This window comes from Pavona decussata, unplaced genomic scaffold (genome assembly GCF_977016875.1).
Source record: "Pavona decussata unplaced genomic scaffold, jaPavDecu1.1 SCAFFOLD_84, whole genome shotgun sequence".
Classification (NCBI taxonomy): domain Eukaryota; kingdom Metazoa; phylum Cnidaria; class Anthozoa; order Scleractinia; family Agariciidae; genus Pavona; species Pavona decussata.
This window is the reverse complement of record NW_028145502.1, coordinates 4,030,194-4,051,427: the sequence shown is the minus strand read 5'-3', so window position 1 is coordinate 4,051,427 and position 21,234 is coordinate 4,030,194. Positions and strand designations below refer to the sequence as shown.

The following is a 21,234-nucleotide window of genomic DNA, read 5'->3' as shown; positions in this document are numbered from 1 at the left end:
GGCATTTTGCTATGTGACCTCCCTACTTGAGTAACCGCGCCTCATGCAGGTGCTTCCAAGATGGCTGACTTGAAATCCTGCATGTGCCTGATCATTTTTTGGATAAACTTGAAGCAATCCGTGGGACTCTACGAAGATCAAGTGGGATTCTTCGACTGGCGTCAGTCCTATCTAGGCAAAGTTAAATTTTCGTTCTTTGATGTTTCCACACACAGCAGCAAGCGACTATTTGTCGGTACGGAATCAAACGTGGTAGCGGCTCTGAATTCAAGAACAGGCAGTATAATTTGGCGACAAGTCTTGGAAGAAAAAGAAGGAAAGCTAGATTCGCTTCTTTATCGTGATAACACACTGATTAGTTCGTCTAATGCCGGGAAATTCATCCGATCGTGGGATACAAGCAACGGTGCACTTCTTTGGGAGGCGATAGGAAAATCAACTTCTCCGCTTGGAAGAGAACATAGTTCACCTTTTCATGGATGGAATGGTCTGGAGACAGCGTTGGTCGAGGCTAAAGAAAACGAGTTTGTGATTTCTCTGGCTAATAATTTTGTGAAAGCATTTTCACTTCAAGATGGCTCTGAAAAGTGGGCGCTTGACAATAGTGAACAAACTGCTGATTACTTCAGCTTTCAGCATTCGAATGGATTTGTGTATTTTGTTGGGGTACAAAATGATATGAAGCTCGCTATTCAGAAAGTAGATGCAGAGAGTGGGAAAGTGAAAGGGGAAAGAAATATCGGTGCTCCATGGATCAATAATGGTGCTAGCTGCATTTTTGTCAGGAAGACGCATTTGGTTTGCGCAGAGACCTTCAGCAACAGCATCCATGTTATTTCCCTTGTTGATGAATCAGCTTCAGTGAAAACTGTGTCTTTAGCATCTTTAGGGCTGGGAGTTGATGAACTGTCTCGCAGCAAACCTGAGTTGCAGTCGCTGGGTTCTTTTACAAATTCCTGGGATGGACGTTCAGAGTTTCTTTTGAAGCTGTCGAAAACTCATCAACTGATCTTGAACTTAAACAGCGTTTGCGGCTTGACAGTTGTGACAAAATTCACTGACCAGTCCCTTCTAAGTGCCTCTGTGCTCGGCACCAAGGCCGTCTTGGTGTCCATAACACCAGTTGCCGAAGCATCAGTAGAGCTTCAGTGCTATGATTTGGACACCAAGAAGTTACTCCCAGACATGACACAAAAGGTTGTTGTGGCGGATCACGGAGAACCAGAGCATGCTGTTATTTACCTGTTCAATAAAAAAGAAAATGAGCTTGGCTACAGAGTTCTGTTGTCTACAACAGACCATGCTGTATCACTGATTCAGTTTCCTGGACGCATCATGTGGTCACGGGAAGAAGCGCTGGCGGAGGTCACAGCCGTGGATGTGATTGAGTTGCCTTTTTCACCTTCACAACAAAATTTTGAAACTCTCCAGGAAGAGTTTGGTGCTCACCCTAATGGTAAGAAACACATTTTTTTAGAACCACCATAATTATGTGTGTTAACGAACAGCACCACTGGGAAGTGTAGCTAGAAAGAAACATTTTTTTAGAACCAGCTTTTGTGGAAAAATAAAGACTATCACAGGAAAGCATATATAGCTCAAAACCTTCAATTTTAACAGCCATGATTTAGAATTTTATCCATTGACTCAAAAGTTAGACCACCTTATACAGGTACAGCATAATTAACAACACCTGACAAGAAAGTACTGCTCAGTAGCTTTCATTTGAATGGTCACACTTTAGGATTTCATGTACAGACTCAAAAGTTAGAACCACCTTGTACAGCATAATAAACAGCACCACAGGAAAGTACTGCTCAGTAGCTTTCATTTGAATGGTCACACTTCAGGATTTCACCCACAGACTCACAATTTAGAATCACCTTGTGCAGCATAATAAATAGCACCACAGGAAAGTACTGCTCAGTAGCTTTCATTTGAATGGCTATATAGCATGGTTTTGTACGCTTATTGTAAAGCTAGAACCACCGTGACTGACTTGTAGTTTACCCTGAAAATGAAAGGCTAAACAGTCGTTTTCAATAGCACTCAACATTGATACGTTAATCAGAAAACTTTTGATCTGTTTTGCAGATGATGTCTTGTCAATGTTTATCCGCCGCATCCGTGCCCAAGTAAAACAGTTCCAGGTTCTTGTAAAACAGTTCCAAGCCTTCGTCAAAGCACAACAGGAACATGGTTTCTTTGCGGAGTCAACAGATGACGAGGAAGAGCAACTGACAAGAGACCAGTTCAACCTGCGCAAACTAATTCTGATTGTGACGTCATCTGGAAAACTGTTTGGTCTCAATTCTGCAGATGGAAGCATCGTATGGAAGTCTTTTCTTCCTAGCCTGGCCCCATTCACACAAAATAACCAACAGTTCTCCTTGCTTTACACTCAGCGCACTGTTGCTCACTTTCCCTTGACTGCACAGTGTGTTGTGCTAGGGAAATCGCGGACATCAGAGGGATCGTTGTTGCATGTTTTCAACCCAATCACTGGGAAGCCAATTGGACCTGGTCATCTAAAAGGAAACCAGCTGCCCTACAAAGTTATACAATCCTTGCTTTTACCACACACAGGTATGTTTTGTGGAGGTTGTTAACAGTTAGAGATCAGGGGTGCTTACCATTTACGCAAACCAACCCGATGGAAATTTTCGGCATAAATATGAAATGATTTAGCTTCCTTAACAGTAGATGGATAACATGCAAAATGTACACTGTATGAACATCAGCTGTAAATCCCAAAAGGAGTAATAAAAATGCATCACTTTGACCAGAAGCCCGTAATTTCAGAAGTACTCCAAATGGAATGATGCGTACCATTTGATTTTCCAACTGGAATTTCCGGGTTTTCCATGTAAATGGTAAGCACCTCTGATCTTAGAAATCATTTCACTTTTTTAAATGAGTAAAGTAACTGTAGCTGTACAATTCAATTCAATTCAATTGTGGTAGAAAGTTTTCAGACAAACTTTATTCTCTTTCATCTCTATAAGTATTGTACTTACATTTATACTAAGTCACTGGTCACTGTAGGAAGGTTAAAATAACGAGACTGGAGTAATCAGGACTTTAATTCAAAATTGTTATAAAATATTGGCTTGCTACAGTTACTGCAACTCAAATAGGCTGAAAATTATTTTCTTAATAAATGATATTATTGTATTCTGCAGATGCCAAACATACAAAGTTGCTCCTCCTTCTTGATTCTTCTCTGAATGTTCACGTGTTTCCTTGCACCTCCGAAGCTATTGAGATTGTCTCTAAAGCTGCCTCGTCAATCTTCTTCTTTCTTACCGATAAAGAGAAGGGCGACTTGAAAGGTTACATGCTCCTGCCCGAGGCTGAAAAAAGTGGCTTTCATGTCAGGGAGATGTGGAATGTGAACATTCCTCACTCACAACAGACTATCACTAATTTAGGTAAGTACGTTAAAGCTGGTTACTGGGGGGGGGGGGGGGGGGGGGTTGTAATCAATAAAGTTTTGTATGAGGAAGCTCCACCCCTTCCCCCTTTGCATACCAAATCGTACTCCTTACCAAAAATTTCCAAATTCCAGTTTGTCCTAGAATCAGTCGACACAGACTGTTAAGTTTATATAGGCGAGAAGTTTTTGCAGTTGTCTATGCAACCAGACCGTTGCAATAAAATCTGAAAAAAATTCAGACTTGATTTGGATTTGAACCCATGACCTCTGTGATGCCGGTGCAGTGCTCTACCAGCTGATCTATCAAGCCAACTGGGAGCTGGTCATGTTTTAAATTCAAAATATACCCTTTAAGAAGAAATGAAATATGAATATATATGAAAATGTATGTGGACTGTGGATGAAAGATTACATGTATATATAAGAATAGTTCCAGCAGTTAACTGTCAGTGAGAACTTTTCTTCGATATAATCTTTCATCTGCAGGGTACATACATCTTCATAAGCGGTTAAGTATCAATTTACTTTATTTCTAATGCCTCAAAGATACAAAAATGTAAGTCAGACATAAGAATATCTTTTGTGGGTTAAAATGAATCCCAGGTTAAAATGATTTCAACGTAAGTTGATTTGTATTTTCCTTTGTTAAGGTTGGGTAATTTATATCTGAAACAAAGGGAAATACACATCAACCTAGATTGAAATCATTTTAACCTGGGATTCATTTTAACCTAGTACAACATATCCCCCATGTTACTGAAATAAATATATTGATCCATCATGTAATTTTTGCTCAGTTGTCACTTCTCTTGCTAATACTTGGATTTAATTGCTATGTTTTTGGTTCATGTTTTATTTAGCTTTAAGTTGTACCTATATAATAATTATATAGGTACAACTTAAAATATGCATTCAAATTTGTGCAAAAACATTCTAACATTTACATGATGCTGACTTTAATAAGCCACAATTCTCCATGATCTGTGTTTACACCGTATAGCAGATTTACTGTCAATAACCTTTTTTTCTTAGCAACCAAGAGTCCTTTGGAACATGTTCATTCACAAGGAAAAGTACTGGGTGACAGAAGAGTCCTTTACAAATACCTGAACCCAAATTTGATAGCTGTCGGCACTGAAGTCACCCCAGATACGAAGCCTGGCATCTCCATCTACCTGATTGATGTTGTAACAGGTACAGTCATATTTAATGAAATAAAGTTCTTGATTGTATCCCAAAACAGAAACAAGAAAAACCTTAAAAAAAAAGATTCTTAAACGGGAAGTTCCAGTATAAAAGGGGCCTGGCCAGGCCATTCTCACCTTCAGTTGACAATCAACCATCAGAGCGTCAACAACTGACAAACAACATGTGTCTTTTTCTATGGCCATAACTGTAAAAATTGCCTTAGTTTTCAGAATAAACCCTGTTAAACAAGTTAGAACTTGGTATTTTATATTGCTGTGAGTGGTGATTTTATGTAATTTTGAAGCATATTTTTTCAGAGGGCACTTGAGTCAACAACTTGCCACGACTGAACAGCGTCTAAATTTGAATCTCACGCCCACAGAGGTGTGAAATGAGGGAGGGGCTTGGCCTTTTATAGCGGAACTTCATGTTTAATTCTTGAGGGATCTTTAAAAGGTCTTTGAAATCTTTAAATGAAATTAATATTCTTAAAAGATCTTTGATGATCCTGTAAAGTTTTCCCCGTGAAGTGAACAAGATTCTCTTGCCCATTGTTTTCCTCAGGATTGATTGTCTTCCATGCTCGTCACAAGAATGCAAAGGGCCCACTACACATGGTTCATTCTGAGAACTGGCTGGTGTACTTGTTGTACAACACTAAATCTCGCAGATACGAGCTCACAGTGCTGGAGATGTATGATGGGTATACAGAAAGAAACAGGTATCATTACAATAATAATAATAGTAATAATAATAATAACAAGTTAAAAGTAGAAAAAAGAACTAATTAAAACCTAATATTTACAATTCATTTTGATTAAAAAAGAGTATTTGCAAGCAATTTTTTGTAAAGAAAAAACAAGTGTCATGGAGTTACAATAATATTCTTATTTGTAATAAAAAAATCTAATGATCATATTCTGACTAAAAAATATTTGGAAGTAATAATAATGATAATGATAATGATAATGATAATAATAATGATGATGATGATGATGATGATGATAATAATAATAATAATAATAATAATAAGGTCAATGCATTCAGACTTATTCAGTATGTATTAATTTAATTTCAGCACTGCACTGTCATCATTTGACCCTCCTCCTATGCCGATGGTGCTGCAACAATCGTATATCTTTCCAACAACTATCCGCACTGCGTCTGTAACCATAACGGAAAGGGGAATAACCCACAAGAATCTACTGTTTGGATTACAAACTGGATACATCCTGAGCCTTCCTAAAAACTACTTGGATCCACGGAGAAAGTTTGTACCAAATGCGCAGGAACGTGAGGAAGGACTGCATCCTTATGTTCCAGAACTCGTTTTAAACCCGTTGGCATTTATTAACTATAATCAAACTGGTGAGTAAAGTTTTGCTTTTAGAAGCTGTCAACTCAGTCCCTATGTTCATGTACATTTATTACCATTAATCCTTGAATAAGCGACCCCTTGAACAAGTGCCCACTATGTGTCCTGGAAATCTTTGTAGTCGTTTTTAGGGAGCAGGGACAGTGCAGTGGTGAGAGCACTCGCCTCCCACCAATGTGACCTGGGTTTGATTCCTCGACGTGGTGTTATATGTGGGTTGAGTTTGTTGTTTGTTCTCGTCCTTGCTCCGAGAGGTTTTTCTCTGGTTACTCTGGTTATCACGTCTCCTCAAAAACCAACACCAATGTGGCCTGGGTTCAATTCCCAGACTCAGCATCATACAACGCTGTACATGGTTTGAGTTTGTTGTTAGTTCTTGTCCTTGCTCCGAGAGGTTCTTCTCTGGGTAGTCTGGTTTTCTGGTCTCCTCAAAAACCAACACCAATGTGGTCCTGGTTTGATTCCCGGACTCAGCATCATACCTGGGTTGAATTTGTTGTTGGTTCTCGTCCTTGCTCCAAGAGGTTTTTCTCTGGGTAGTCTGGTTTTCCTGTTTTGTCAAAAACCAACACCAATGTGATCCGGGTTTGATTCCTGTACTCGGCATCATACGTGGGTTGAATTTGTTGTTGGTTCTCGTCCTTGCTCTGAGTTTACTCAGGGTACTCCGGTTTTCCCCTCTCCTCAAAAACCAACATTTCCATATTCCAATTTCATTACTCTGAGCATTAGCATTTGTTGCTGGTCAAGAGTCCACACCAGCCTCACACAACCAAGGGGAAATATAGTGATCAATATATTTTTTATATGTATGGAGTCCTAAAGTGTGACATCACAAATATTTGAATTTTTGAAATTATGGGATTTGTTAGTATATGTGGAAAGAGCATGATGAAAAATGCCTACTTCTCAAAAATCAGCATCTTATTGCAATTTGGGGGTGAGATATTAGCTCTGTTATGCCCTAGTGACTCCATACAAATCCTTCTAATTTTGTCTCAGTTCTTAACGTTTGGAACGTTAACAAATCAACATAATTTCATAAATTTAGTTTTTGTGACATCATCACTTTAGGACTCTATACTTCCGCAAAAACGTTCTGATCAAAATTTCATGCTCATCCTAAAAATTAAAGTAACTTACATTGTTGTTTTTTCTTCCTCATTTAGTTTCTAACATTAATGGAATCTACACTGCTGGTTCAGGATTGGAGTCAACATGTCTGGTGTTTGCATACGGGCTAGACTTGTACTGGACCAGAGTAACGCCTTCAAGAATGTTTGACGTGCTCAAAGAGGACTTTGATTATTGGTTTATCTTTGGTACCCTTTGTATCTTGGTGCTTGTGACAATTGTTTCTCAGAGACTGGCATCAATTAAAATGCTCCGACAGGCATGGCAGTGAGGAGAATACAACATCTGATCAAAGACTATTAAATATTTTGGATTGTTGTTTTCAGTGCTAGCTCATCATGCAGGGACAGGAGCATATGCCCTATGTTTCTAACATGAGTGATTTCAAATTTTGCACTGCTATTTAATTCTTGTGTGCAAGGCTGTTGCTTAGTGAATGCTGTACCCAGATTTTTTTCCACCGTTTTGAAAAAACAAAGTTCTCTCCTGAAGCGTGAAGAGCTCTGGATATGAGATTGCTGAGTAGCTCAGGGGGACCAAGAAACTGTTGCAGGGAACTCACATTTTGCCTGATGCATTTAACATTTCACAGACACGGAAAAAGACTGGATGCCATACAAATTGTCATCTTTTGTGGAAAGTGTTGATGGTAGCGAAAAAGTTTTGAGTAACAATTAATTAAACATCCAATAGTCAAACGTCTCTAGCCTTTGTTACTAAACTTTACTTTTGTGATGCTTTCAGACAGTAACTCAAAAGCTATGATCTGGAAAAGAGAAGTCAATCAATGTTATTCAGCAACATGATGGTATACATTGATATTTAACAGCCAAGAAGTTTTGTAATCTTTCACAAAGATTTTTTTTTAATAACATCACTGTCAGTTGTACACATTTAGTGCTTCAAAGTTGTTTATTAAAAGTGAAGGCAACACTTATGCAAAATTTAATGTACCTTGCACATACCAACAACTATGGTGATGTCCACATCATCTAAGAGCTCTCATGACAGCTCTGAAAGATGCATAGAAATTGGTTGAACCTAACTATGCTAGGTAGCCTGCGAATGCAGACGTATTTCCGGCTGTCGCGGAAATACATCTGCGTTCGCAGGCTATCTGCTATGTGGATTTGCCAACAAAGAATACACTAGTATATTACCAGCACATTTTGAAAAGAGGCATAACAATATAATGGTCTCCCTCGCAGCCATTCTGTGTCTTGTCATGCAATGCTCCTCCCCATGGAGAAGCCTTGCGTGACAAGACACAGAATGGCTGTGAGGGAGACTTCAACAATAAAAAGTTTGTTGAACTAACTTCATAGTTTTTACTGGGAAATGCATGTATTATCAGGGCTCTTGTTAAGTTTCAGAGTAGACAGCTTGAGTAGGCAGCTTAGCAAATATTAGTGTTTATAATGGTTTATTAAACAAATAAGCTTCAACAAAAGTTGCAGCTCAAAATTCAAAGTAGCCTGTTTTTAGCTGGCTGCCTGTGCTTACCAAGAACTCTCAGTAAATGGAAGACTATTGTTATGTTAGTTAATAGAATAATAATTATGCTATTAACTAAATTGTTCTTTCCTTGAAAATTTATGGACTTGGTCCCTTTTTGCGAAGCGAAAATGCGTTGACCAATAATTTATCCAGTAACACTTCTCAACTATATATAAATAAATTACTTCCATTTTATAAAAAGTTTCTCTTTTTCTGAAAGTAATGCTTTTTTTGAGAATTTTGCCAATTATTGCAAAATGCATAATACAATAATAACAATTATTGTTTAAATTATCGTTAAAAAATACATCTACTAAAATGCACTTTCAAATTGACAAACTTTTAATAAACTGATTGTTTTACGCTTACTTTAACGTTACTGTCTGGTAAGATGGATCCATTGAGATGGCTTAATGCAAGTAATCATGTTGTAGCACAGCAAAAGTAGCATGTGGTACCGCTAGTGGCATTGTCTGCACACGAATATAAAGTTTTGGTGGCGGAACAGCCATGAACGACATAAACCATGACAATATAATGAGCATCGTAAGATAATAGCCTTTTCCCCATTTGCCTTGCATCTTCATTGTTTATTGGCCCAACTTTCGCCTTCACCCAACATCCTGCCAACTACGTAGTCTGCTGTAGAGTTGGTCCTATCTTCCACTTTGTGTCATTCTTAAACAAACATGTCTCTAAACTTGTAATGGACAGCTGAAACCAGTTCCAAGCATGACTGTCTCTGATTTCATCAAGGAATGCCTTTTCATTGACTGTGCAGTTGTGACTTATTGGTGGTGAACCATGACAATGACCCATGGCATATTAGAAAAACTCTAGTTTCAAAATTTCTTAGTCAATAAGATAGGGTGCCAGCCAACCTAACCCATCTTCCGTGCGTCCTATGGAAAAGACAACAGAAAGTCAATAACACTGACAGCAAACGCTCAAATTGTTTTTAACCTTTAGCCGCTAATATCAAAGAACAAATTCTCCTATCTTGTCCCCATACTTTTCTTTCAAAGGTTCTGGGGAGAAGTTATTAAAATATCAAGAAAATTCACCTTTAGTGATCAAATCCTTAATTCTCATTACACCTGGACATGACCTCAAGGGTCTAATATATCTTAATTAAACAATCCCAGTCCTTCAGGACAAATATAAGCCCAAGGATTTAAAGATTTTATTTTGGAATTTATTGTAATAACAGATTGATCAGTTCCTTTTATCTAGTTCAGATGGGCAAGAGAGCAAAATATTTCGTCCCTGTTTCTGTTAAACCATAACATAAAACTACCCCAATTTTTTCATAATTTTCCACTCTCTCAATCAGTTCTGATAACTAAGGATTTGGAAAAACATTTCAGAATAAAAAGTAGCGATATTAAAAAAGACTCCATACCAGTAAAACTGTTCATTTAATTTTGCAGATTCTTTTGTTTTACTCCATCTCGTTTATTCTAATGTAATTTCACACCTTCCTTTCTTTATATAACGTTACCCACCTTCTTATAATTTACATTTGATAATGGTAACGTCATGTTTTAATATCGCTACTTTTTATTCTCAATCAGTTATTCATTATTAATAAATATTTTTTATTTACCTCTTGGATGGTACTCACAGCCTATCCATCCAGTGTATCCCAGTTTTGCAAGCTGATGGAATATGTACGGGTAGTTGATTTCACCATCTGAATCTGGCTCATTGCGGGAAGGAACTTGGCTTATTTGAATATGCCCTAAAAGTGAGCAACAATTTTAACAATATCAACCCTGTTTTTAAGCCTCAGCTAATCTAGGAGGTTAACAAGGTGGTCAAACAAAAACTGTAGAAGCAATTTCCAGATTACAAGCTATTGAGACAATAGTTGAAGGGTGCATGAAATAAGGCAAAAAAGTGACTGATGTAAAGTCAAGTTCTCCTTTCATTTCACAAGCGAATACAAGACAATTTGGAAGGAGAATCTAGCAGTTTATCAGAAGTCACTTAGGGCTTTTTTCCAAGGGCCCTTTCAGTTATCCAACGGATAAAATGTGTTATGGTAGATGGAGTACATTTTATCCACTGGATACACCCCTCCCATATGGAAGAATAATAATATTTATTTAAAAGTTTGTTTAAACTCGCCAACACTTATCTAAATATAATTTAAATTTACCGATATAAGGCATGGCATCAATCAGGGTTTGTGTTAGATTCCCACAAGTCCTTTGATGGTGGTACAAGTCCTATTGAGAAAATTAAATAAAAAGTTTTAATTTGGAGAAAGTAACTAGTGGAGCAACATCTAGCTGTAGATGACATGGTTTAATTCACTATACACACTAGGGCTCTAGAAATTCCACTTTTGTTAACTTCTTTTAAAAATTATGGCATTTTGAATTACGGGAAGGGTCCATCTACCACAAACTATAATTGTCTATGAGAAGCCACCTTGGGGAATATTTTGGTCAATAATGTAAATTGTATATTGTTAAAAAAGCACTGTAGTTTATATATAATTTAGAACTAACACTATCATATAGCTTACCAGCTGAAGTTTAAAATTCCTATGATCCACCTTTTTAATAAAATCTATAGCTATCAAAAGGAAAAAAAATACATAATTTTATGCCAAATTAATTTAATATCAAAATTTTATATTTAATAATTAAATATAATTATTAAGATTAATATATTTATATTTATTGTTTGGGCAACATACCAAATATAATACAATTCTGAAAACTATTAACCCCCCCCCCCCCAAAAAAAAAAGAAAATACCCCATCCCTCCCCTTCACACAAACAAAAACTGATGTGAAAAATTTTAAACCAAAAAACACTTTGAACCACAACATATATATTGGAAAAGCATACCTTGCTGTGTATGAGTCACAAAGTATCCTGGAATTGTGCTGATTGGTTCTACTAAAAGAGTGATCCCACACTGGAATAAAATATAAAAATATTTTATAATATAATACAACAATAAATTATTGAAAATGCATTAATGGACAAGTAAATTTACGTAAGTTGTCCTTTATTGTGCAAAACCAGCAAGGTACAGAAAGTGACCATTTCTATGAAAGGTCATTGGAAATTCAAAGGAAGAAAGAGAGTCACTGGGGGTGGGGGTAGCAAATTTGGAATTTCTAGAGAGGTAAGTGAATATATATGCAGTCCAAAAAATCTTCCATGGGAAAGGGATTATCAAATATCTTCTGGAACAACACAATGTATCTCTAAGGCTACACTCTTGCTAATCCGAGGACTTTATTTTTGCCACCCAAAAGGATTTGTTGAGGGCTCCAGTACTCCATAAGAAATTGCTGTGTATAAGAAAAGTTTGTCTGTTACACAGCAGCATGAAGACATTCCCAGGGTACTCTCTCTCCCAGCTCCTTCTAGAAAGTACTCCAGTTTGGTAGCTAATAGACCGTTATCACTCGGCAGCCACGTTGAGTCTTGGGGAAAAAAAAGCTTTGTTTTCACATGGCAAGCCTCGGTTAGACGCGAATTCAGTGCGAGGCTTGCTGTGCATCATATCACGCCATGTGATAAAGGTCTATCTTTGGTCATGATAGCCCAAAGAACAGCTGCTTACGAAACTGCGTGAACAGCGTCTACACAGGCCATCTAAAATAAAATCTGCAAAGTTAAGGGTGCTCTGCTTGGATCACTAAAAGCCAATTTCTAGTTAAAGAAAAAACCCTTACACTTAATTGTACTTTTTACATCACCTCTTGAAATCTCTGAGCAGCATATCTCATATTCTTGATATATGTCTCCTCCCACTGCGTCACTAGTGCGTTATCTGTGCTATCAACACCACCTGGCAATACACCAGCTAAGACATGCAGTCTGAAAGGTAAGGGTGAAATTAGAATGAAAATGGTGGAGTCAACCTGTGAAGAGTAAGAGCTGACCAGTTGGAGAGACTCTATCTCTATCTTATACAGATGTACACAGGTTGCAACACAAGTGGCTGTTCTGTTCTAGCATGCAATGTCCCCCCCCCCCCCCCCACCTCACCCAGCAATCAAATTAACTTTTCTTCTCAAAGGCACTGGTTCCCTTCTTGATGGGCAGGTGCCAGGCCTTTGTGTCTACAGTAAGAGACATATGTGGAGAAAAGACTGCAGCTATGCCTCCGTAAAAATTGGAAGACAAAAAAAAAAGAAAAGAAAGAAATTAGTTTTCTTGGTGGGGACTGGGGACCATGGATGGTGCCTACTAATAAAGAAGTATTTGTTTGGTTTATGACTATGTGGGGAAAGCAGATCTTAGCAAGGGCTATTGAAATCCAAAAAGAAATTTGGTGCGATCATAAACACGCATTTTTAGAGATAATTAAGCAACAACTATTATTCTTAAAAACAGTAAAATACAAAGAAATGTATGGCGTTTTATTCAAAATTGAAGCTTTTTTATCTCTGAAAAATGCATGGTTATCCCCAATTTTCTTTTTGGATACCAAGAGCACTTGCTAAGTTCTGCTTTCTCTGCAAAGTTTTAAACCACGCAAAAATATCCCTGTATTAGTAGGCACCACTCATAGGAAACTCGAGTATCTCGAGATGCACAGAACGTATGTGCAGTAACAAAACTATATGGCACCGTCCTTAAAGGACCCTAGTCAGCCTCCACCATTTTCAATGCCATCAAAATTATTGATATAAAGCATGGTGAAGCAAAATCTTATTGCTTAACTGTAAGTTGTGTTCCTGAAAGTATGTTTCATTATTTTTAGTAGTTTCACAGTGATTTCGTTCATTTCGACATGCTCCGAATTAAACATAATAGCCAAACTCTCGCATATAAACAAAAACAAAGGCGTGGCTGACTAGGGCCCTTTGTCAGTTACCTTGTGCAATTAACAGCTTCCGCATATTTTATAGATAACTCTAGACATTGTTTAAATTCTTCTGTGCGATTAGGTACAGCAGCAAGCCCCTGAGAATTACCTGAAGATAAAAACATACATCTAAACTAAGGATGAAGTCTGCGGCCAGTAAGCGTGCCATTCTCTACCCAGAACACTGAAAGACTATTCCAAAATCATGGTTCTTAAAAGAGACTATAAATTAATCATATCCTTTGCAGGAACAATTTTGAAATGAAATTTGAAGTGATTGAATTTTACATTTTTGACAGATTTTAGTTAGATGGTTCATTGGATAAGAACTTGGTTTTTTGTCAGTACATCTTCACTATGTGGGAACCAAATCTATTAGTATATTAATATTTATTGCATTTAATTGACCTGAAAAATCCACAGGGAGTGATCAATAAAGTATTATTATTATTACTATTATTATTATTATTATTATTATTATTATTATTATTATTATTATTATTATTGTTATGTATAGAATGATGCAACTTTTTCAAATTCACTATGATATGGAGTTGTGTTGCTCCAGAAAATATCTATACCCTTCCAACTCCCCACAGTTCAAAGGAATTGGAAATTCCAAAAGGATTGGGGGGGGGGGGAGGGGGGGGTCCTTAAAAGGCCACAATTATTAAACAAACCCTTCTAAAATGGGGTCCAAATTTAGAGACCAGAGCCGGGTTGTTTGAAAAGCCGATTAATGCTAATCTACGATAAAAAGTAAATCAAGGTTTTCAACTTGCTCTTTAAAAGTGGTTTTAAATAATAATATTGCAAGCTAAAGGTAAAAAAAAAGTCAGAGTCAAAACTGAGGGTCAACAATCTTTTGGAAGCATCTTTACCGATTAGTAATTAAACTTGAGTCAAAGTTCACATTAATCCAGGATTAACTTAATCAGCTTTTGAACAACTGGGCCCAGGGTTGCAAATACAGTCACCTAAAACCTGGCTCTTATTTGAGTACATACCATCAAAAGCAACCATTTGCACATGTTCTATCTGTGCTTCAGCTTTTGCGTTAGATAATTCCTCTATGGGTATGTCTAGAGGAAAGCGTGATTCAACACCTTTGAACCCTGCAAGGAATAAACATGCACTATGTCTCATGAAACATCTTCAGTTTTACTACATAGGATTAAATTAGTTTTTATGGGAACAAGTACAAGATTTCCTTGTCAAGTGTAGTAAATATATAAATAATTAATTTTAAAGTTTCACTTTAAGATATTATGAGAAGGATAATTCATTCAGTGGTATGATTTGTCATAATCACAGAAAAAAAAAATTTAAAAAATAGATTTTTTCTTTTTTGTAATCTATAATCATAATGTTTCTCATAAAATCCCCTAAGACCCCTCTGAGAAGAAACTGACCAATCAACCTCCATTAATTTGTTGAAAAGTTAGATGTGAACTGAGTAAATAAGATGATAATTACAGATCTAAGAATATTTTTCCTATAAATTACATTTTAGTTTAATTTATTTAATGCAGCTAGATAATTTAACAGAGAAAATCCACTTAGTGGATCTGACAAATAAACTGTAAAATTTTATAAATTTATGAATTTATTCACAGGCTAACCAAGCGCACTATTAGTAATCACGGACGTGACTCTTGCTGATAAGCGGTGTTGTGTTACAAGTATTTCGAAATATTCGATCTATAAGGGTTTGTATGGGAACTCAACGGTTTTGCTTCGAAAATTCATAAAAGTGTATATTTTGCAAATAAAATCAACTTACCCTTTTCCCTTGTGTATTACTTGGCGTTTGCTGGCTCCTCAGGTCGATCTGGTGCGATTTCAGCGAGTTTTAGTTTTCACTGCCGATACTGTCCACTATAGTGGACAGTATCGGCAGTGAAAACTAAAATGACGATAACTGGCTCCTCAGGTCGATCTGGTGCGATTTCAGCGAGTTTTAGTTTTCACTGCCGATACTGTCCACTATAGTGGACAGTATCGGCAGTGAAAACTAAAATGACGATAACTCGCTGAAATCGCACCAGATCGACCTGAGGAGCCAGCAAACGCCAAGTAATACACAAGGGAAAAGGGTAAGTTGATTTTATTTGCAAAATATACACTTTTATGAATTTTCGAAGCAAAACCGTTGAGTTCCCATACAAACCCTTATAGATCGAATATTTCGAAATACTTGTAACACAGCACCGCTTATCAGCAAGAGTCACGTCCGTGATTACTAATAGTGCGCTTGGTTAGCCTGTGATTTATTATGCTTAATTTGTTTTAATTATAATTCCGTATTTATCACCTGTTACAATTTCTTTGTCAAAGAAGAGGAAGGCAATTTATGGATTAAATACCCAAGTCTTTTGAATTATCTGTTTCTTTCACTTAACTGCTCAAAATAAACAAAACACCGACTCAAAAACGAGATATTAATATTTATAAGATGATTAAGCTTATGTAGATTTGCATTATATTCTTTTGAAATGTAAACAAGTCGACAGCTATCCATTTTCTTAAATACCTTTAATGCAAATTCACGGACATTACCTGCATTTTTTGCCACTTGATATCTCTCAAGAAAGTCCCCATATTCCAGAAAAGTGAACGACAAATTCGCAGCAAATTTTAACGCCATTTTGTTTTTGTGTACAAAAATCTCCAGCGAGGTACAGTTAGGTCTAATTTGCCCCATGGAAGTGAGACACCTACGTCATGATATCCATATTTGGTAAAATTTACCAAATAAAACCCATGGTAACACAAAGCCAATGACGAAAGTCATGCATTCTAAAATCGTTTAGAAGTTAATTCTTCGCGGAAAAACTCTGAAAAGGAGCCTCATAGCTCGCTTAAAATGGCTCTTTTAAATAGAAAATTGAAAGAGAAGGACGCAGACCAGATTCCATTGTTTGAAAAATCCGAGAAAGTTGTGGTAGATCTCGACGACGATGAAGAAGAAAGTGAAGATACGTTTGTACATCATGGAATCACACTGTGGGTCTCCGATGCAGTCATAATGATCATCCAACACATTCAGATTTTTGCACTGATTTTAACCATGGGCGAACGCTGGGGTTTTCCGAGAGACTTTGTCAGATATGCATCATTCACGTTTATTTTCAATCTAGACTTTTGGGAGTTTACAAAAGTCATGATCTCTGGAGCTTACATAGGACCGATAAACTTGGACACTTTCATAGAGTCGGACAAAATCGGCATTGATTACAGCTACTATTTGATTGCATGGACAGTTTGCATCGCTGTTATTGGATGTGGATTTTTAATAGTTTATGGAGTCTTCCTCTACAGAAAGCCACTGTATTTATTGCTTCATGTTGCAAGAATGAAGCGAATTTTCAGCGTTTTCATCCAGCTTATCTGTTTGCCTGTTGGAATTACATATGCTCGTGTGTTTCACTGTCGAAGTGACAATGTCTGGAATGTACAAAATAATTTACAGTGCTACAGCGTAGAGCATTTGCTTTTTGTTGTTGTTGCCCTAATTATTGGAATCCTGTTGTTTCTAGTTTATCCCATCAACATGATCAGAAAAATCCGGGGTCAGGTTATTTGCTACAGCCAAGAAAAACATGAGGGATACTTACAGTTGAAGGAGGCAGAGTACAACCAAGGACTTGACATTTTATGGGCCGTGGGACAGTTTCATCTCTTTTCATCTTTCCGTCGTCTGTGGATCTATTACAGGCCAATCATGATGGTACTCCACTTCTGCCTGGTGTCGTATTTTGCGACCCTTCTGCACTTCAGTGAAAACAACCCAGTGCGACTATCCCTGATGCAGAAACTCCTGATCAACGTTCCCATCTTAGTGTTCTTCTTCTTGTTGTTGTTTGTGTTGTTCTCTTCCGGTTTAGCGCGACCACCCTTCAGCGCCTTCAGATCATTCACCTCTTGGTTCTGTTGGAAAGGCATCTCGCGTCTGCTGCACATCATCTTTAACATCACTCCAACATGGGTAGTTGCAAAGGTTTTCCTGGTCTTGTTGGTGGTTGGTTTATGTTTTATTGATCATTTGGGTGGTGGAATGGGAGCTCTGTTGTCTCTGCTATGCCTTATAATGGTGAGAAGTCTTCCTTTCCGCGTCATGTCTTTCAATTTTATGATTCTCTTTTGCCTGGTGATCAACATTTCTAATGCATATGTGGGTACTGTGGTGAAGATGTTCAACTCTAATGAACTGGTGAACGCCATCTATGCTCCGCCCATCCCTGAGACCATCCTCACCTGGATCAACGTATCCTGGGCTTGTGGCGCCATACTTTGGATTGTCTACCTCTTGGCCCGCTATTTACGTGTCCTGTTTCCAAAGCGACCCCTTTGGCCAACGCTCACTACGGACGGCAAAAGCAACATCAGCGAAGAGACCAAGAAGTACATGCGAGCTGTTCTGCGGGGCCGTCACACGCTGGAGAAAGCACTCTCAAGCCCACCTATGTTTGCACCTGTTCATGAATTGGAAAGGCAGATACATATCATCAATGCTTACTGCAGAGAAGCAGAAATCCTTGATGACCCTACGTTTGACTCTCTGTGGGATCTTTTGGATGAACTTATTGAGGCTCACAGAACCTTGGCTCCAAACTCTCTGTTTGCACTGTCCGTGAAGAAGACAATCCGTGAGACGGCCAAGGAGTTCATGACCCTCATGCCACAGATGAGAAAGAGGCTTGATCAGCGAGAGTACGATTTCATCCTGATGGATCCAATGAAAAAACGCATGCTTTTGAAAATGTATGTCCTTGGAACATTCGTGAATGGTCGCATGGACAAAGTGAAACATGATGTGGAAAAGAAAGTCTATACAGCACTGAAAGAAGCAGAAAACAACAAAACTCTATCAAGTTTTTATGGTAGCTCAACCAGATACGACTGGGATAGCATGGTGGACATGGCAGGTCCTTACTCAACATTTGACATGATGAGAACCACATCAAGCTTAGGAAGCCGACCTGGGACCTCAATGTCTGTGGGTTCACGGCCAGATAGTGTTGAGAAGCTACTGGATGCAGTGGAATACTGGGAAGAGGATCAAGTAACATCCAGAAGGAAGAAAGGCTCCATGCCGCTGATTGCTGAGGGTCCAACTCCAGAAGGTAAAATACACACAAGAGTCTCAGTGAAATTCCCATTCAGGTCATTGTTATAACCCTTTCAGCTCTGATCTTTCAACATGTGTGTGTTCTCTGTATATTTCTCCCTTTAAGCAACTTTTGACATTTTCTCTAAAGTTTACTCAGATTTTACTGCTCTTTTCAATAACATATGGACTCGTAACTTCAACCTCCAGTGACGATTTGCATGTTTTACTGCCGTCAATCATAATTACGGTGGCAACTGACTGGCCGCAAAAAATAAAGAAACTGACAAAGTGGATCAAAATCTGCCAATCACAGCTCATGAACATGACCTTTTGACCCCGTTGAGCCAAATGTTATTGTTTTCTAAGAGGTCTGCTGCAGTGATTGATGGCAGTGAAAAGCAAAACAGTTGCTTGAATCTTGAACTTTGGAGGCCGCGTGTTATTGAAAGGCGCAGTAACTCGCAGTTTTCTCAAAATCCCAAAAACTTCAGCTTTTCTGGCAATTAATATTACGGTTCCTGGATCGTTATCCTCACTGCACCGACATTCAAATGAAGATAAAAATTCAAAAGTTCACCTGTGCTAACGTTCAAATGGTTGTTATGTAACAAAGATTATGCAATAATATCACCATCAAAATTATTGTACCATAATAAATTATCATTCCACAATGTTTGTTTTGTTCTTTTTAGGTTCTATTGGCTCATCAGCCTCCCTTCCAGGTCAAGTAAATTTTGATGATGAAGATATGCGGCCTTCAAGTGCTGGACGCTCATCGCTACAATACCGAAGAACAAGAGAGGGATCAACCAGCTCAGCAGCGTTGATCGGGGACAGTTCTGCCACGGAGCAGCCTAGCACATCAGGGTCACAGTCATCACTGAGAAGCACTGATGACCGCAAGCCATTGTTAAAGTAATAAAAAAGGGAAAGAGAACTAGTAAAATAATGTTGTAAAAATATAGAGACTTTAGGTCAACATTCAATGTTCGTAACGTTCACTAGTATGTACACATCTAGATTTATTTTCTATTCAATAGACTTTATTCGCTCTATATGCTAATTGTACAGTTCCAGAAAATATCCTTACTCCCCCTACAGAAAGTTTTTGTTTTGTACCCTCCTGCCCCCCCCCCCCCCCCCTGGAAATTCCACTTTAGCTTCCTACTTTGCTCCTAAAATTCTGACTTTTAAGACACCCCTCCCCCTAGGAATTTTATTGACCTTCCATGGGGTGGGTATGGATTTTTTTCTGGAACTGTGCATTGCCATTTACGTGATATTCTTGGGAGAATCAATCCTTTGTCTTTTTGGAAGTAAAGGATGCATGCCAGCTTGAATATGACCAATTCTAAAAGAGACTTCTCCCCAGAGTACTGTGACATGATCTGTAATGGAGCAGCAAAACAGGGAGGCAAAAACGGTCTATTACCGTTTACTCTGTGGAGGCTTAAATGGACATGTTATCTTGTCTTTTGTACATGCATGCATTAACCTTGTTAAACAATATTTTTTCTATAATATGTCCTTTTGAGCCTGTGTAGACGAGAAACTCAGTAAGCAAAGAAAAATATACATTCAGTAACCTAATTTGGCAAAAAAAACATGGTATTATTTGTCGTAAAATATTTTAACTTTTAATTGAACATTGGTAATTTTTAGCCTACCTTTAGCCCTACCCACCCCCCTCCTCCCATTTTTTCTTCAGGGGGTGGGTACTTATTGTACCCTCAGACTCTTGAGGTCAAGGCATTTTTATATGAGCAAAGGTCAAAACACTAAGCTGACCTTTGGGTGGTGTCTACATAAATTTAATCGGAAGATATCATCTGGTCAAGGTGATGAGGGGGAGGACTCAACAAAATTTTTTACAGGGGGGCTCTGCCCCAGCCCTTACTTTTTTTTTTTTTTCACCATTCTGGACAGAGAAGGTAAACCTTTCCTATACCTTCCATAATAGAAACACTCTATGATTTTTCATTGGGTCTGTTCAAGATATATTTTGAAAGGCCCTTTTAAAACCTAAATGACAGTTTTGCCTACTCTTTTCTATACTCTGGCTGGTGAAATCTCTACCCTTTATATATCTCCATCCTGAAAAAGGTGCCACTTTTGGGCAGAGGCCCCCCCCCCCTTGTTTATTGTCCATTATAGGGAGTACCCCCCCCCCCCCATGATATGCTTCTGTTTGATGTAACCTATTATGTACAAAATGTATTTTTATATCTAGACCACGGTGAATTTTATTTATATTTGGCATTATTTATGAGTTCTAGATAACTATAGGAAGCATTTTCGAGAAACATTTTTCAGATGTGAATTCAGCAGTTTCACTCTTATGTGTAATCACGCCATTGATCATTATCATGCTAATCTATACCCTATTTCAGACCAAAAACTATCTGACTTAACTCTTTTGACGTGATCGATAATAAATATTTCCCCAATGATGAGTAATGATTTAGAAATGAGCAATTTTTGTACAAACAACCAACTTTTAGTAATAAAATAGATTTGTTATACATCTTGTTTATTTCCCTTGTGATTACCCAGTTCTATTTGACTAGATATTGTGAAGACCCAGGGCTGTCAGTATCCAGCAACCAGCCATAATATTTCCCACAACCTACAGTGATTTTGAACACGACTAC

The 21,234-nt window shown here is 37.9% G+C and overlaps 3 protein-coding genes across 4 annotated transcripts; 2 read left to right on the top strand and 1 right to left on the bottom strand.

Annotated features, from left to right (window-relative positions):
- The first annotated feature begins 31 nt into the window (after window positions 1–31).
- LOC146475554 (ER membrane protein complex subunit 1-like) lies at window positions 32–8,070 on the top strand. The gene is made up of 7 exons (XM_085115957.1): window positions 32–1,456; window positions 2,095–2,586; window positions 3,183–3,431; window positions 4,469–4,630; window positions 5,189–5,345; window positions 5,703–5,992; window positions 7,169–8,070. Exons 1-7 carry the CDS (start codon window positions 61–63, stop codon window positions 7,402–7,404), a joined length of 2,982 nt encoding a protein of 993 aa, XP_084972083.1. The 5' UTR covers window positions 32–60; the 3' UTR covers window positions 7,405–8,070.
- LOC146475553 (putative hydroxypyruvate isomerase) lies at window positions 8,027–16,174 on the bottom strand. 2 transcript variants are annotated; one of them, XM_085115993.1, is made up of 9 exons: window positions 16,030–16,174; window positions 14,478–14,585; window positions 13,480–13,579; window positions 12,356–12,476; window positions 11,493–11,562; window positions 11,164–11,213; window positions 10,792–10,861; window positions 10,237–10,371; window positions 8,027–9,532 (listed from the first exon to the last, which is right to left on the bottom strand). In XM_085115993.1, the coding sequence occupies exons 1-9, from the start codon at window positions 16,172–16,174 to the stop codon at window positions 9,483–9,485; spliced, it is 849 nt and encodes a 282-aa protein (XP_084972119.1). In that variant the 3' UTR covers window positions 8,027–9,482. The 2 variants fall into 2 exon arrangements, with proteins under 2 accessions (XP_084972119.1, XP_084972120.1); XM_085115994.1 differs by lacking the exon at window positions 14,478–14,585.
- A 156-nt stretch (window positions 16,175–16,330) lies between these two features.
- LOC146475552 (uncharacterized) lies at window positions 16,331–21,109 on the top strand. The gene is made up of 2 exons (XM_085115965.1): window positions 16,331–18,596; window positions 19,276–21,109. The coding sequence occupies exons 1-2, from the start codon at window positions 16,337–16,339 to the stop codon at window positions 19,500–19,502; spliced, it is 2,487 nt and encodes an 828-aa protein (XP_084972091.1). The 5' UTR covers window positions 16,331–16,336; the 3' UTR covers window positions 19,503–21,109.
- The last annotated feature ends 125 nt before the right edge of the window (window positions 21,110–21,234 follow it).